Source organism: Manis pentadactyla, chromosome 1 (assembly GCF_030020395.1).
Source record: "Manis pentadactyla isolate mManPen7 chromosome 1, mManPen7.hap1, whole genome shotgun sequence".
Lineage (NCBI taxonomy): Eukaryota > Metazoa > Chordata > Mammalia > Pholidota > Manidae > Manis > Manis pentadactyla.
The window spans coordinates 185,530,807-185,547,228 of NC_080019.1; the positions used below are offsets into that span (position 1 = coordinate 185,530,807).

The 16,422-nt window shown below is 48.9% G+C and overlaps 1 protein-coding gene across 2 annotated transcripts in view; it reads left to right on the plus strand.

The window, feature by feature from the left end:
* The window catches only part of LOC118909639 (nucleolar pre-ribosomal-associated protein 1-like), a 67,097-nt gene that overhangs the window by 48,896 nt on the left and 1,779 nt on the right, over positions 1-16,422 (plus strand). The window contains exons 29-38 of one of the 2 annotated variants that reach the window (XM_036880308.2): positions 109-280; positions 719-821; positions 8,162-8,322; positions 8,867-8,978; positions 10,396-10,502; positions 11,049-11,192; positions 12,374-12,483; positions 13,937-14,134; positions 15,208-15,449; positions 15,817-16,416. In XM_036880308.2, the coding sequence (XP_036736203.2) occupies positions 109-280; positions 719-821; positions 8,162-8,322; positions 8,867-8,978; positions 10,396-10,502; positions 11,049-11,192; positions 12,374-12,483; positions 13,937-14,134; positions 15,208-15,449; positions 15,817-16,416 (1,949 nt within the window). Of the gene's footprint in view, positions 1-108; positions 281-718; positions 822-8,161; positions 8,323-8,866; positions 8,979-10,395; positions 10,503-11,048; positions 11,193-12,373; positions 12,484-13,936; positions 14,155-15,207; positions 15,450-15,816; positions 16,417-16,422 lie in introns of those variants that run through there. The other variant, XM_057504091.1, reaches the window with a different exon arrangement.

The following is a 16,422-nucleotide window of genomic DNA, read 5'->3' on the forward strand; positions in this document are numbered from 1 at the left end:
GCTCCTGCCGTGTGCTAGCTGCTTGGAAAGCTACCGGTGATGGTCGTCATCCTCACTTCTGTTCCTGGGGAGCCCTGGGGCCATCTGCTCTCTCCTGTCTGGCTCTAGGGTACTGCTGTGGGGCCCAGCTGCCGTGGAACATCACAAGACATGTCGGAGCCTGGGCAAGTCGCTGTGGCAGCAGCCGAGCGTTGGCGACATCCTCCGCCTCCTGGATCGGGACCGGATGATGAAGACCATCCTCCACTTCCCCCAGAACCGGAGGCTGCTGCCCCGCGAGGTGCGGGAGGCCTGGGCAGAGCCCTCAGGGAGCACTCGGAGTGGTGCGGTGCTGTCCTGTCCACCCTCTGAGGATTATATCTGCCCCCTCGGCATCGGTGTACCATCAAATACCAGCACTGTTTTTCATGGGGTTTGTCAACTAAAATTCCAGCCATATACTGAGGTACAGAGACAGGACCCCCGTGTACCTGTCACCCAGCTTGGGGAGTTACTGTTGCTGGCCACACTTGTTTCATTTATATGTTCCCCACAAAAGACACCTAAACATTGCAAAGATCATATTTCATGAACAAGCAGTTCTTTATAGAAGCTTTTTTTTTTAATGCTCTTGAATATTCAAAATAATTTTAACTCTGGGAATAGTTGGTAGGTATTCATGTGGTAGTAACACTTATAAGACCAAACCGCACATTTTGTTTGTTTTGGGCTATTTCAGGAAACACAGGAACTGATACTTAAAGACAGAAGCACCATGGATCTCGATGGCCTTTATGACCCCTGCTTTCTCCTCCATCTCTTCAGCGAACTGACCAGGCCAGGTGACCACGGCCTCTGGGGGCAGCGGGCAGGGCTGCTCCTGTGCATGCTCAGGGGTAACGGTGGAGCCCTCATGGAGTCGGGGTGCTCATGGTAACGATCACTGTGATTCCGGTTTGGGACCTTAAAGATCTTCAGCTGCCTTCGCACCTTTTCATTTCAGTGATTTTCGGCAAAGTTAATGTTTTGAATATACAGTGATTTTTTTTTTTTTTTTATCATTTCAAATCAGGGAGTGTCCTTTGTCCTTAATGTTTTCCCAAATCTTAATGACAGGAATTTCTGAACTTTCATTAGACAATGTCAAATACCAACAGAAATGATAAATTTTTATCCTTAAGGATGAGTGAGAGTCTGCTGAGGTTGGCTTTTCCTTGGTGTGTATTTTCGAAATTGTGTTTTGTGTCTAGCAGCCTGAGGGAGTCTTTGCTTGTGAATATGGGGGTGGGAGAGCAAGACTGATGACATGTCCATGCGCCACACTGGTGACCGCGGTCCAGTTCCCCGGTTGGTTAGGTGTGTTTTGGGACCCCGGTGAGAGGTGTGTAGTGATACATCACGGCTTTTAATTTGCATTTTCCTGATGGCTAATGATGTTGAACATCTGGTGATTCTCCATCTGTACATCCTCTTTGGTGGAGTGTCAGTTTATGTCTTTTGCCCATTTTCTAATGGAATTATTTGTTGTTTAGTTGTTGAGTTTTAAGGATTCTTTATATATTGTAGATATTAATCCTTTGGTATGTGGTCTTTAAATATTTTCTTCCAGTCTGTAGTGTATCTTTTCATCCCCTCAGCAGGGTTTTTGACAGAACAAAAGTTCTTAATTTTGATGAAGTCCACTTCATCAATTTTTTCTGTTATGGATCATGGATCCTGCTTTTGGTGCCCAATCTAATAACTCTATCTGACCCTGGATCCCAGAGAATGTCTCCTGTGTTTATTTCTAAAAGTTGGATAGTTCTGGATTTTATGTTTAGGTCTTGATATCGTTTGAGTTAATTTTTATAAAGGTATGAGGTTTAGGACCAGTTTCATTGTTTGCCTAGAGGTGTTTTTCCAGCCCTCATTTGTTACAAAGGCCACCTTCCTCCTCATCCTTTCTCCCCATTAGCTGCCCCGCGTGTATGTTGGCTGGGAATTTCCATCGCTGCTCCTCACCCAGCCTCTGCTGACACAGTAGGGTTCCTTGTCCCTTCTCTCTGCTGGGCCTCCTGGGATACCCAGCGAGGAGCAGGAGGAGCAGGAGGAGCCGAGTGGCCGGTCACTCAGCGGAGAGGATGGCCCTGCCACCCTTCTCTGGCCCCGCCCCCCAGGGGATCTGGGGCTCCTTTACAGCCCGGCGGGAGTGGAAGTGTAGGCTACCCCCTTGGCCTTTCCTGGGGGGGGTGGGAGTGGGGCGACAGGTTTTCTGAGGTGTTTGACTGGAGTAGAGCAGATATTGTCTAGAAGTTTTTCGTTTTGCTAGGCTGTCCTCCTCTAATCTTTTCTCTGGAGACTAGAGAGAGCAGGCTTTTGTTCAGTGTGCCTGTTGTTTTCTGGGTGGCTGACTTCTTCAGCCTTAAGTCCAGGACATACAAAGCAGAAGGAAAACGCAGGAAACTCACCTGAGACCCCAGCTGGTCACTTTCTTTCCACCTTTCAGAGTTGTCTTATGTTTGCCCAGGATTTTCGGTGTTACTTAATAGGAAGAACAGAGAAAATACATCTATTCCATCTTCCCAGATGTTAGGTAACATTCACATTTCAAAATCCAGGTGGTGCCAAAGGGTGTGCAGTGAAATTATTTCCCCTGACATCCACCCCCATCTTCTCCAGGCAGGACATATGTAAACCAGTTCCTCCCAGGTATCCTCCCAGGACCAGCTTGTTTCTTAAAGGCCTGGGCTGACTCTGGCTGGGTACAAGGTATGGGGACCTGGGAGGAGGCCATGTGTCCTGCATCTCTGCTTAAAATTGCTCTCAAGGACACAAGTGGCCACATAGATTTCAGTGCAGTGGGAGACGATGTCTCACTCTTTTGTCAAGTTTTCTCCCTTTTTGAACTTGGAATATATTTTTACTTAAATAGTCCTACTTATGAGCAGATTAGCTGATCTTCCACCACTGCCCCTTAGTATCCCTAACAAGAAGTAGGGAGGCCCCATCAGCAGCCCCTTGTGTTGCTCCAGCTCCCTCCTTCATGACCACTGTGTTCCGTGGCTGAGCTAGATTTTATTTGCAAGAGAGCTAGGGCATCTCATGCACATGTCATATTATGATAATGGCAAGCAGGTGCCTTAATTGCCTGGTGACTGTTAGCCGCAGACTGACCAAGGCATCTCTGCTAGTGTGTGACCAGGACACTCTCCTGAATCCCCTGCCTTGGTGGTGCTGGCCAAGTCTGTTTCTCATCAAACATGAAAATAGATTTTCCACAGTCTGAAAATAGGAGGTTGCTTGACATTGTAACATAATGAATAGCAAGAAATCATTTCATCTATTGTGCCATCTCTCAGTAGAGTTTCTAGAAAACAGAAGGGAGAGGCTTGGAAAATAATAGAAAAATAGTAAAATCAGGACAGGGTGGTTTTTTACAAAATCTTGAATATGGCCTTTTTTGGGGGGGGGGAGAATCTAGGAGGCCTTTTGTGAAGAGAGGTAGGTAATAATAGTAAATGGTAGTTTTGCAAGTTAGTGAAATCTCCAAATGCAGCCTTAATTTTAAGTTTTATTGATATAATACAGGTAGAAAAAATTTCAGACCATGTCTACTGTAAAAAGGATTTGCAGTGACTTAAAATACTGGTTACATCATAATCATTCACATTGAAGTAGAAAAATAAAAAGTGTAGAGATGGATAGGGAGAAATAAAAATACAAAAAAAAAAGTAGAACTAAATTCATTAAACTTTGCTTCAAGCTACTTGTCATCTAGAACAAACAATGGAAGCATAATGGCAAACAAATTTTGTTGTGTGATAAAAATCTTAGCAGTAAAATGGAAAGTTGAACAGAAAATCTATTGAACAAATAATGGCCAATGTAGGCTAGCTTTATTGTGGTTGAATTAAATGATGAAACTTTTTATATATATATATTTTTAATGTATTGCTCCTTTTGCTGTTGTCCTGAGGACACATAAGCATGAACAAATGTTTACATGAACTTCTGCTGAAGTGTGGTGCATAGAAGCTTACGTACATCATATGGGTACGGCTGGGGTGTGTGAGGCCACCAGCGGGACCAAGACTAGAACAGCCTGGCGGCTCTGGGCCTTCCCTGCTCAGCGCCCCTTCTCCCCAGCAGGAGTCCTGGGCTGTCCCTGCTCAGTACCCCTTCCCCCAGCAGGAGTCCTGCATTTGACCTTTATGTAAACTTCATGTAAATGGCATTGTACACTGTATATCCTCCTGTATCAGCTCCATTTATTCCACATTTCATTAGCGAGAGTCATCCATGCTGTGAGCACAGTGGTTCTCACAGTGGTTTTTACCTCCTGCAGCCCCTGGGTCCAAGTGTTGCTGTTGTTTTTCAAACTTAAACTGCGCACATGATGTATCTAAGTGTGGCTGCCAGTCTTCAGTGAAACTAGTTTCATGGTCCTGTTTCAATCCTTTGCTGAAAATGGGAGCCCATTTTCTTAACCTTACTGCTTCCCCTGTTTGAGTCCTTGGCTGATAAACAGGGCCAGCCCAGGCTGTTGGCAAGGGCAGGGTAGATGCTCCTTCCATAGTGAATTCTTATCCTCAAAAAACTGGGCTGAAAGCTTCAGCCTGTCATTTAGAAAGGCCACAGAGCAGGGGGCCCATGTGCACTCCCCTGGGCGTCACTGGCAGGCCTCCCACACAGGCTGGGTGGGGTCCTCACCGGGCTGAGCCTCCCTTGCCCACCGCCTCCAGGGAAACCTTAAGCGGAGGTCTGAGGGGGAGAGTTCCTGATGCTCCCGCAGCTGCAGCTGCTATGCTACTAAAGCCAATAAGATGTGGGGTGCTTTTTATTTTAAGCCTTAATAATTGTCTTGGTTAAGCCATTTTGATCTGAAGATCTGTTATCAGAAGGCCAAATTTCTGTTTACGAGGTTCCTGAAACAAAGAGAATGACGTTTTTAACAATTTTTTAACAACTTACTATGTTTTCAGCAGCCACATCTTCCTAGAATAACTGGAAATTGATTTTTTCCTCAAGGACACATGGAAAATCCATTTGTTTTAGCGTTAGTGATTAATAAAAATATCCCAGCCAGCCGAGTACTAGCTGTTTTTAGGGTGCCATTAAATGTTCAGATTGTTGACTTTCCCAAAAGTATTCCATTTACGTGTATTTGTTATGTTGGTGTATCTAAACACATCTCATCTTTTCCTAAATAATATTATGTTCCTCCATAGCTTGATGCTCTTTAAAGCTTTTGAGTTTTCCCCTTTGCATCAAAAAGTCATTTGTTAAAAATGAGATAATTTAGTCCATGAGTTGTTGGAGCCTCAGATCCTTCCAGTTATTCTTTCCTTCCTTGTATTTGTAATCTGCTTCTTGATATTTAAACTGCTTTCCTATAGACAGATATACTTGGGTTTTGCTTTCTTTTCTTTAGTCTGACCATCTCTGCCTTTTATCTGGATCACATACACCATTTACATTTAATGTGATTGCTGATCTGTTTCTGTTTTATTTTCTTTGTAGCTTTTAGCTACAAGGCATGTGCATGTATACGTGTGTGTGTGCTGTAAGGTTTATGATATTCACATTCAATTTATTTCAGGTGTGATTATTCCACTTCATAGATAGTAGAAGCACCTGACAACATTATCAACCCACTTCTCCCTTCATGGCTTTCATGCTATTCCTGTCATACAGTTTAACTTCTCCATACCATAAAGCCTACAGTACATTGGTTTTGCTTCAAATTGTCAATTACTGCTCAAGGAGATTTGAATTTTATATTTACCATATAATTAATATTTCTGGTTCTCTTCATTGCTTTGTGTGGATCCAGATTTCCATTGTCCATCATTTTCCTTCTACCATGGAAGCATGTCTGATGCTTCCTTTAAGAATTCTTGAAGTTCTAGTCTGCTGGTAATCAATTGTTTCAGCTTATTTATGGAAAAGTGTCTTAATTTTTGAAGGATTTTCATGGGGTATAAAATTCCAGGTTTGCAGGGTTTTTTCTTACTCTGTAAGCATACCTCAGAGATAGTGCAGGTTCAGTTTCCATACCACCCCCATAAGGGAATATGGCAATGAAGCTAGTCAAATGAATTTTTTCATTTCCCAGTGCATATAGAAGTTAGGTTTATACCATACTATAGCCTATTAAGTGTGCAGTAGCATTAAATGTAAAAAAAACTACATATGTTAATTAAGAAATACTTTATTGCTGAAAAATGCTAATAACCATGTGAGCATTCAGTGAGTCATGATCACTGATCACAGGTCATTTTAACAGATAACTGATGCTCTGTTCATGTTTTTAAATTCTTCTCTGTGTTTCTGTTTGGATAGTTTCTATTGCTGTCTTCAAATTCAGTAATCTTTTTTTCTACAGTGTCTAGTCTCTTAATCCCATCCTGTGCATCTTTCATCTCAGACAGTTTAATGTTCATCTCTAGAAGTTTGGTTTGGGTTTTTATATCCTCCATGTCTCTACTTAATATGCTCAGTCTTTCCTTTAGCTTCTTGAACATGTAGAATTCAGTTATAATAACTTTGAATGTCTTTGTCTACTAGTTCTGTCCTCAACTCAGAGTTCTCCAGTCTCCACCTAGTGTGTCCTCCCTGTGCCATGGCCTGGAAACCCTCCAGGCTGAGCTGGGGCAGTCAGAAGGGTCACCTGGTTTGTGTCTCATCTCTCTGAATTGCTGTCCTTTGTTGTCTCATGTCCAATGTCTTGAAAATCCTGGTTTTATTTCTTCAGTGTAGTTTTTTAGTTGCTTGAGGAAGACAGGTAAGTCCATTCTTCTCACTCTCATGGCTGGAAGTGGAAATGTTGGTTATTTGTTATGGTGTAAAAGCTGAGAAAGTCAAAGAGAGCCGACTGTGTGCAAGTGAGCCCACCTCCATCAATCCGCCGTTGGGTGGGTTGCTGGTGGAGGCTCCAGGGAACTCTTGATTCTTCTGAGGCGGAAGGAAACTATATGTTTTAGGATGATTTCTGTGTTTTGGGACAGCTACCCATTTGGACACCATGATGTAGCTATGAAGCTGCTTGGTTAAGGAAAAGTAGCTTATTAAAATTTTTCTTATTATATTCTTAGTTTTTTAAATTGCAGACATTTTCCTTTTAAAAGTCCATCTTTAGGGAGAGGAGAAAAAAAAAGTTTGACTTTCTAAAAACATTATCAGTGACATATATCTTTTATTTATAGCACATTCCAAGTTTACCCATTTGGGGTAGTCATTTCAGTTGGTTAGTGTTTGGTTCCTAATCTAACTAGGTCACCACTCAGTCTAAAGAATATCTTCATGGGTGATTATCATGACCAAACCCTGCTTAACCATTTTTAAACACAGTGACCTATCTCTGTTCTGAGGCTTTTCTTGACAGCACTCATCTCGTAAAAAGGCCTGGGTTTTCATCAGAGAGGATTTGAAGTGTCCTTATTTTATTAATGATAATCAAACCCTTTCAGATGTTGTCAGGTAGGTCCCCTCATGAATCTGGCCTCTTCTGTCACATCCTCTCCTAAAGTGATTGTGAGTTTGTCAAGGCCTAATGGGTGACACATGGATATCAGGTAATAGGCTCTTCAGACTGTAGCATTTGCTCAAGTGTGGTGAGCTGTGCTTCTGTGAGATTTTTGTTGCTTAAAGTAAGAACTAGGGTTGCCAGGTGGATATAAGTAAACCTTTTATAAAATTGATGGGCCAGGTACGACTGCTTTGCAATGACTGTATTTCCCAGCTTTGCACTCATAGTATTTTCCTTCGCAGTTCTCGTAGGTGGGGATTCAGAGCCAGCAGGGTGACTGAGGTGGACCCAGGGAGCCGGTTTTCCCTTCTGACTCCCTGGTGGTGTTCCCCAGGCCTCCTGCAGACTAGGACCTGTGCCTCAGGTCCAAAGGGTGCCTCTGTCCCTCTCTGGCTCATTGGGGGTTTGTGAGAGTAATGAAATAATCCTGGTTGGGGTTACAGGTGTTGGAGAAGCTAGAGGCGTGGTAATTACTACCCTGGAAGGGAGGATGGTTTTTGTCAACTTCAGCAGAAGCCTAAGGGAGCTGGGGGGACAGTTGCATTTCTTGTATATAGTACACATAGCACATACTGGCCAAATGCAGAAGAGAATTTAATTCTCCATGTTATTAAACATCATGGAATCGTGTGTGTGTGTAAGTGTGTGTGTCTAATGCTATTGTATCTCCCATAGAATTTGTGGTGGATTGTCGAATGTTTTTGGACTCAAATGCTCTGGGCCTGACTGTGGCGGCCCTCAGCAGCTATGACCCCCATATGCGAGCTGCAGCCTATCACATCCTGGTGGCCTACTACTCACATCTGGAGGGGGCACGGTTCCCAGAACAGTCCCAGGTGAGTGGGGTTGAGGGTGCCTGGCAGACTTTGGAGAGCTGGCTCTCCATGCCTCTGGTAGATGGGTCTCTGAGAAGCACAGAAGCCTTGCCAGGAGACCTCCGATAAAGGATGAAGGTCTGTTCTGTTTTAGGGAGTGATGCGGGGGCTGTCCTCAGCCCCCAGGGAGCCTCTTTTGTTGTGGTGGGCAAGGCAGTTTAATTTCTGGTGACTGATTCTCTGTGGTTCAGGCGGCTGTCCCAGGACCCAGAGTCTCAGCAGCCTGCGCCCTGAGGCAGTAGGAATTAAGAGCAGACTGGGTGTTGGGGTGTAGTCCTGCCCCTTCTGCCCCTGGACACATGCCCGGCTCCTCGAGGAGACACTCAGAACACTCCTGAGATGGCAGCGAGCAAGGACATTGCCACCGCCGTTAGTCGTCTCTGGTGTTCCTGGCATGGGAGGAGCAGGTGTCCAGCAAAGCTCTAGATTAGGCTGCCTGTGACATGGCTGATCACGGTTATCTTTAAAATCCTTGTCTCTTTTTCTTCTTTTTCCTGGTTTTAAGTTACTTTACCTGTTGGATGTAGTCCGGGAGGGGATTCGCACTCAGAACATGAGACTCACCTTCACCGTGGCCCTCTTCATTGCCAAGGCTGCCCTGCTGATTTTGAAACCAGGTACCACTGATAGGATTGGGTCTGGGAGAGCTTGGAATACTGAGTCTGAGCAAGTCCACGTGTGGATGTTAAATCTGCAGGTGAGACTGTCACACCTGTGCAAAAGGCTGCCTCAGGGCCATCCCGTGCTTGTGACAGTGAACAATTGGGAGCCACTGGGATGTTCACCCGTATCGGTGGTTGTGAGGAAACTGTGCATGGGCCCCTATGTAATTAAATCCAGAAAAATTTAGTGGAGAAGCAGGTACAGAAGTGAGCAATGGAGAAAGAATATGTATTCATGTTTGCTTGTAGGTGTCTAAAGCTGTGATAAGAGCAGACTGTAGCCTCCGTGTCACGGTTCTGGTGTGCAGGGGATATGAATCCTGCACTGGAGCACAGAGAAGGCTCTGGACACGGACGCACCTGCCAGGTGGCAGCCGCTGTTGGCCCAGTGCACCCCTGGGTCCTCCAAAAGCATTTGGGCTGTGGGTCACCACGCAGGTGCCACCTAAGTTACTGCTGCTTTTTACTCGTGACAGGGTTCCACTACTCAGCAGCATGAGAAGTTAGTCCATAAGGCCTTTTTTTTAATTATTAGTGAAAAATCACAGGGGACCACAGGGTTCTTTGAGTGTGACTGTCATTTTCACATGTGGGAACTGTCCCCAGCTTTAGGCCCCCGAGGTGGAATGGTTTGTCCAAGGCCCCACAGTTCATCTGTTCCTGTATTATTTTATTACGTGGATTTTTGTTCATCTTAGGAATTCAGGAGGAAAAGAAGGCAGCTATCCATTTATAGACTCTAAAGAAAAAAGCTATTCCAAGAAAATATCCTCGCAGAGGCCCCAGTGATGATGGTCTTGGCCCCCCATCTAGTCTGTGCCGCCCGGGCGATCTCTGTCCCCCATCAGGCCTCCTGTTGGGGTGGGGGTGTAGGGCAGCATGGTCGTGGGGTGGGCTCTGAGGCCAGCCTGGAGGCAGCCACCTGAGGTGAGAAGCAGCAGGGGGCGGCGATGTCTGTCCTGTCAGCCTCGGTGCCTTCCAGAGCCTCCTGCCCCAGTGCATGTCAGAGCCCCTTTGCTGTGGCAGCTCCCCTCAGTGGGGGGCAGATGGATGTGGGTGTTCACCCTGTGCTCTGGGTGACCAGGTCTCACTCTGCCCACCAGCTGATCAGAGTGTAGGCTGATGACTGGGGAGGGTGTTTCTCTGAAGGACTGGGCACCCTCGACTGGGTGCCCTGCCCCGAGGGAAGGCCTGTATGCGGCGTAGAACTAAGGTGTCCCACTGCCTCCTGCTTGAGAACTAACCGCCTAGCTAAGACTACAGGAATTCCCAGGGCAGGATGTGCGTGGGTGCCCCCAAACCCCACCCCCAACTCCAGCAGATCGCAGGGCATCCCACAGTGCCCGGTGTGACTGTCTGCCTGTGTCCACAGAGGAGCACATGTACTTGAAGATCAACAAGTTCCTGCTATCACACGAGTACTTGAATATGAACAAAGTTCCAGGCTTCTACCAGTTCTTCTTCAGCTCAGACTTTGAGGTGATGCTCCTAAAGTCCTCCAGGTCCCTGGGAGATGCCCGGATCAGATTGCACAGCCACGGCTGTCATTCCGGCGTTTTACCCATTAGGATTGCTTGCTGCCCAGCTGGCGCCATCGCACAAGCAGTGGGAGAGCAAGTGGGCCGGGAAACATGGAGGACCACCCAGGCTTGCTTGGAGAAATAAGTGCCTCTCGTTCTGTGTATCAAGTTTTAGGTAGCTTCTCTTAAGCTCTGCCGTAGAGCTCTAAGTCATATGGCATTTTCTCTTTTCTTAGTGAATCACTGGTTAAATATTCAGTGTGCTTTTATGGAACACCTGCTGTATGAAAACAGTTCAGTGTTTATACTTGACTTGGTCCATTATTTCTGACCTGAAGGAACCAGGTCAGAGGTAAAACCGAGGATCTTTAATAATATGATTAGAGATGGAGGTCAGGGTGGCCTGCTGCCATTTTTGCTACCCCATGAAGGTGGAGGTGTTTGGGGAGTTGTCGGGTAAAAAGGCTTTAACTTAACAGTAGTTTCTTGTTCACCTGGATTGCAGCAAAAGACCGAACAGGAATGGGTGTTTGGGATTCTACGTCAGGGAATCCGGGACAAGCACTGCTATGAGCTCTACGCCAGGCGAGGAGTTTTCTCCATCATCCTGTCCTTTTTCAACAGCTCGTTGTGTGACGAAGTGGCGCAGGTAGGTGGGTCCCTCAGGTTTACTTGAGGCTGAAAGGCCTGTGTGTTTTCTCAAGGTTCAGTTGAGACATCAAGTCCTTGTGATTTGTAATCTCAGCCCGGACATGACCACCCAAGTGAGGTGACATTAACCTGGCTTTGAGGGAAGTGACACACCACCAGTGTCCTTCGTGTTGCTGCCTGGGGTGCAGGCTGCACTCTCACTGTCATCTGTCTCCTGATGAAGTGCTTGTCATAGCCCCTTCCTGTGCCCTCACCTGGTAGTAAGGCCTGTGAAGAGAGAGTAGCTGATCGGTAATCCTGAGCCTTTGCAGCTGGCTACGACATCTGCAAACAGATCACCCTGTATGTGACTGTGGGGCTGTGGCTGAGACACTCAAGCCTCTGCAGCTCAGTTACGCACAGACATCGTGGGTCATCAAAACTTGGCCAGGATCAAGAGTTGGGAGTTGAAACTGGGTGCCTCACAGCTAGTGAGGGAATCTGCTGTTGACTCCGTTCCCTAGACCGAGAGCTCCTGTGCGAGGGCTCTGATGCTGTCGCAGCTGCAGGGAGAGGCTGGGTAAAACCTGTGGTATTATGGTTAACTTCTAGCTCAGTCAGCTTCTGATATCTATCAGTTTCTTATATGAAGTAAATATGGGTATACATAAGAGTGAGTGAAGGGTAAGAAACGTGTGAATAAACTGAATTTGAGTTTAGTGTTTTACTTTTTATGGCATGTAAGAATTCTAACGTACCCAACTAACATTTCAAGGGGCAGTGCCGTTTTTACATCTTCCTTCCCAGTTGCTACACCTGAGGGGGCAGAATGGGCTGCCTGCAGTTCAGGGCAGGGCTGGAAATGGGCCCACCTTCTCTGCCAGCTCAGGCTGCTATACATCTAGGCTACGTGCTGTCCATGCTGCACCTTTGCTCGTGGGCTGTTTCTTCATGATGGATTAGCAGGAGTGGGCAGCCCCCCAGACCCAGCAGCTGCCATAGAGGCCTGTGTCCTCTGGCTGTCACGTAAGGGGAAGGGCACATTCCTCTGTGGCCACCCCCTCGCAGAGTTAGCAAACAGACTTCATACGCGGCCACCACCTGCAATTGTAACATACCATTCTGTTCTTAAATTGTTCCCTTGATCGAGTAAGTTAGGTTTTCCAAACTGATGAATAACTTCTTCTTTTGGATTTTCAGAACTGGATTCTGGAAATCCTACAGAATGCCGCCCGGAATGCCAAAGCTGCCTACGAGATCCTGCGGGACTATAGCCTTTTAACGTGGCTTTTAAACATCCTTGAGAGCAAGTAAGCACCTTGTGCAGGAGAGGCGTGTGTCAGGCAGGAAGGGGGGTACAAGGCAGTTGTGTCTACTGCTGGCTTCAGTGGCCACTGGAAATGTCCAGTAGAATCCATGCTGCCCGAAACCGTGTCCTCCACCACATGCCTGGGTACCCACCCGCTGGGAAGACTGCAGTGGCATTTCATCACCTTAAATCTTTCTTTGACGTGCCCACTGCTGTTTGCATTCAGCGAAGGCTTCGCCAGCCAGCGTGTCTGTGTGTTCTGCACAGTCCAGGCAGTCCCTGGAGTGGGATCAGCTATCTAAGGGTGCATGACTGCAGCCATCCCTGCAGTAGAACAGGAAGCCTCCAGGTTCAGGAGCTCGTTTGGCCCTGTGTTGGAGGGTGGGTCCCAGAGCCCACCACCCGCGCCGGCTCAGGTGCTCCTGAGGAGCTGGTGCTGGAGCAGCACTGAGGGGCTGGAGCGGGTGTGTGTCATAGTTACCTCGGCTGCCGGGTGGGCGGCCCACATACGGGGAGATCCAAACAGGAATTCACTGTCTCACAGTTCTGGAGACTGGGCGCCCAAGGTTAGGGGTCAGCACTGGTGGTTCTGGGGTTCTCCTCCTGCCCTTAGCAGCCCGCTCTTGCTGTCCTCAGGTGGCAGGGAGGCCAAGAAGCGGGGAGAAGGCTGTGCTCTCTTCCTGTCCTTGTCAGGACACTGATCTCATCACAGGGGCTCCACCCTCCCTCATGGCCACATCTAAACCTAGTTCCCTCCCAAGGCCCCACTTCCAAATGCGGTCACGTGGGGTTGGGCTTCAGTGCATGCATGTGGGGAGGTGGGGAGGTGGCTCAATATAATCCACAGCATAGTCTCTTTTGCTTCCTAATACTTTCCTGAGTTTGAGGCTGTCTGAAAAGACAAACGCCTTGTCTCTGCACATAGCACTAGGGGGGAGGAATCTTTCTTTCAAAGAATTAACTACACTGATAAGCCCAGGAATGTCCAGGCCCTTCTGTGCATTTTTTTTGAAGTATTTAAAAAATTTTCTCTAAAAGTAATGTCCTAAGTCTGAAATCATTGGACATCAGCTCCAAGACTGTTGCAGATGTATCGAAGGCATGCCTGGCTCCTCCTCTGTTCCTGGTGGAAGTAGAGCTGTTCGCATGAGTGGGACAGTGGCTCCAGACTTGCCCTCCAGCGTGGGACGCGGGGTGGTCGTCTGGCTGGAAAGGAGAGCTGGGGCCTCGTCCTGCACTGCAGCTGCACTTGTGCAGCAGGCACCCTGTTTTTTTACTGAGATTCTGTGCTTTTGTGGGGCTGAGCAGGTAGAATTGTTGGTGGGGGAGGCTGCCAGGCCACCCCTTGGTGCTGCCCCCACAGTCACAGTCTTCCGTGCTTCCCGCCACCCCTCACCCAGCAGCTGTCAGCAAAGGGGATGGGACAGAGAGTGAGCCTTCCTCTTTGGCTTCAGGTTTCTGGAGACCCCGCTGCTCTGCAGCATAATCTCCTTGCTGCACACTCTGTGGGTGACCAACCTGGGACACAGAGGTGTGGAGTCGGGGAGTCAGCCCCCCTGCAAGTCTGGGTCCCAGAAGCGCCCGAAGCTGCTCGCCCTGCACCTGGTCAATGAGTTCCTTTACGTTCTCATCGTGCTCATGAAGCACCTGAGGTGAGCCCCTCGCCCGCCAGGTAAGGCCCCTGGTGTCAGTCACTTGTGGCCATCATCTCTCAGCCTTCCCCTTGGTCCCGCCTGCACAGGTGGGCGCTGGGCCAGAGGGATGCCGTCAGCTGTGGGGACATCAGGCAGGTATGTTAGCATTTCCTCATTTCCACCTCAACTTTATGAGGCAGGAAGACACTGAGAACTGAACATGCTTTTAAAAACCCACAACAGGCCATACCTGATCATTGTTTGCAGGCAGACCATCTACCTGGATGGTTCATTTGGGTGCTCAAAGTGGTGTTTTGTAGGAAGAGTGGATTGCCCACAACCTTTGCCCAAAATGGGTGCTCCTAGCTTGGCCCTGCTTCATCAGCCTGCACTTGAATTTTCTTGACAATTTCAGTATTTTCATCTGACCCCTTAGAAAAGTGCTCTTGGTTTCCTCAGGAGAGCTAAGTTCTCTCCGACTTGCAGTGAGCACCTGGGGTTCTGATCTGGGCTCAGAGGTATATTGGGAGCCAGTGGAATGTGCCCTCAGAATGAAGATGGTCCCAGGAAGGAACAGGGCATTTGGTTTTGTGCTGTTGTGGGGTAAACCATTGAGTCAGGATCGAAGAGCCCCCATGTTTCTCATATGGGGAGAGCTCACAGGTATGTATCTTCCCCGGGGCCCATCTTCGGGGCCATGGCTGGGGCTGTCCCGGGCTTTCCTGAGCCTTTTCCCTGGAGTCTGAACGCACGAGAAGGGGAGGGGCCCGCAGTCCCCGCGTGTCCTGGTAGGCGCTGGTGCTCTGCCCCTCAGGCCCTCTGCCCAGCTCGCACCATTGGTCATGGTTTCCAAGGAGATTCCTGTGCCTCCAGGATGCAGGTCACACTTCGGTCCCCTTTCTACCTGTCCGGGAGCAGCTCGCTTCCTGGTCTGTGCTAGGGGTCCACGTCCCAAGTCTGTTGCTAAGGAAACTCCCAGTCGTGGGCGGAGCGTTTGTGTCTCTGGGTGGGTGGTGTTCACTGGCCACCCCGGTCCTTGGCTGCAGGACAAGGAAGCATTTTGCTCAGGGTGTGACACTGGCTCCCCACAGGCCTGCCTTGCCCTCTGCCCAGCTGGCCAGCTTCTTCGGGGCGCTCGACTCTGTCCTTAAGTACCGGGCCACCGTCACACAGGCCTTCAGAGACATGGACCGCTTCACCGTGAATGAGACAGTGTTGTCCACCAAGGACGTTCTCATCCTCCTGCACAAGTGGAGCCTCATCGGGAGGGACACCGGGCTCCAAGAGGACCTGAGAGCAGCCATTGAGAAATACCAAGTCAAGGAGCTCCTGAGTGAGTGTCGGGACCCGGGGCCTCCTTGCGGGCTCCCCAAACTGTGCTCCTTCCCCCCAGAATAGGCGCATCATTCCCTCAGCAGTGCGTATCCATCTTCCCAGCCCTGAAGAGGGAGCCGGGAGACCTGGCGCTGCATGCAGCTCCGCCTCTGCGAGGGGCAGGCCGGGTAAGGGTGGAGGGTTGCGGCAGGGATTAAATGGCACTGTAGTAACAGTGATGATGCTCACAGACGCTTAGCTCCGCCTGCGCTGCAGGCAGAGTAGCCAGTCCTGCTGGCCGAGCGCTCAGTGCCTGTGAGCTGCCTCTCCCTGTCCGTGTGGGGGAGGGACACCAGTCTCACTGTCCTTCTCTCTGTGTATAACAGAAATGCTCAAGGATAAGAACAGGCCTGTTGTGGCAGCCCGAGCCAGAGGCCCCTGGGGCCGAAGGAGGAGGCCTGGGGAGGCAGAGGAGGCGGCTGACCCTGAGCTGCAGGCGTCCACCTTGGAGACGTGCAAGGGCCTCCTGAGGTCCATACTGACTCACTGGGGGCCAGTCTTCCCCAGCTGTGAGCCTGCTCAGGAGCCTGCAGACAGGACCACCCCTGAGAGCAGGGCACCGGGCCCTGTGCACGCCACCGCTTCCCTGGCAGCCACCTGGGTGCTGTGCTCAGTGGCCGACAACCCACTCAGCAGGGCAGAGGCTGCTGGACTCCTTGGATGGCTTAAGAGCCACATTTTGCCACAGCCAGTCATCGTGGCTGATCTTCTTGGGGACAGTCGTGTGAGGAGTGGCATATTTAAGCTGTACAGCCGGCTCTGCAGTACCGAGGGGCTGCTCGGGCCCGCACAGAGTGTGGCCTGCCTGTTGAACACGGTCATGCTGCAGCTTGTGGGGGCCCGGGGCCCAGCAGGGAGCTCCCTCCAGACAGCAGTCGAGGCTCTCCACCTGGCTTCTCTGAAGGAGGAGGATGAAGCCACACGAGGTAATG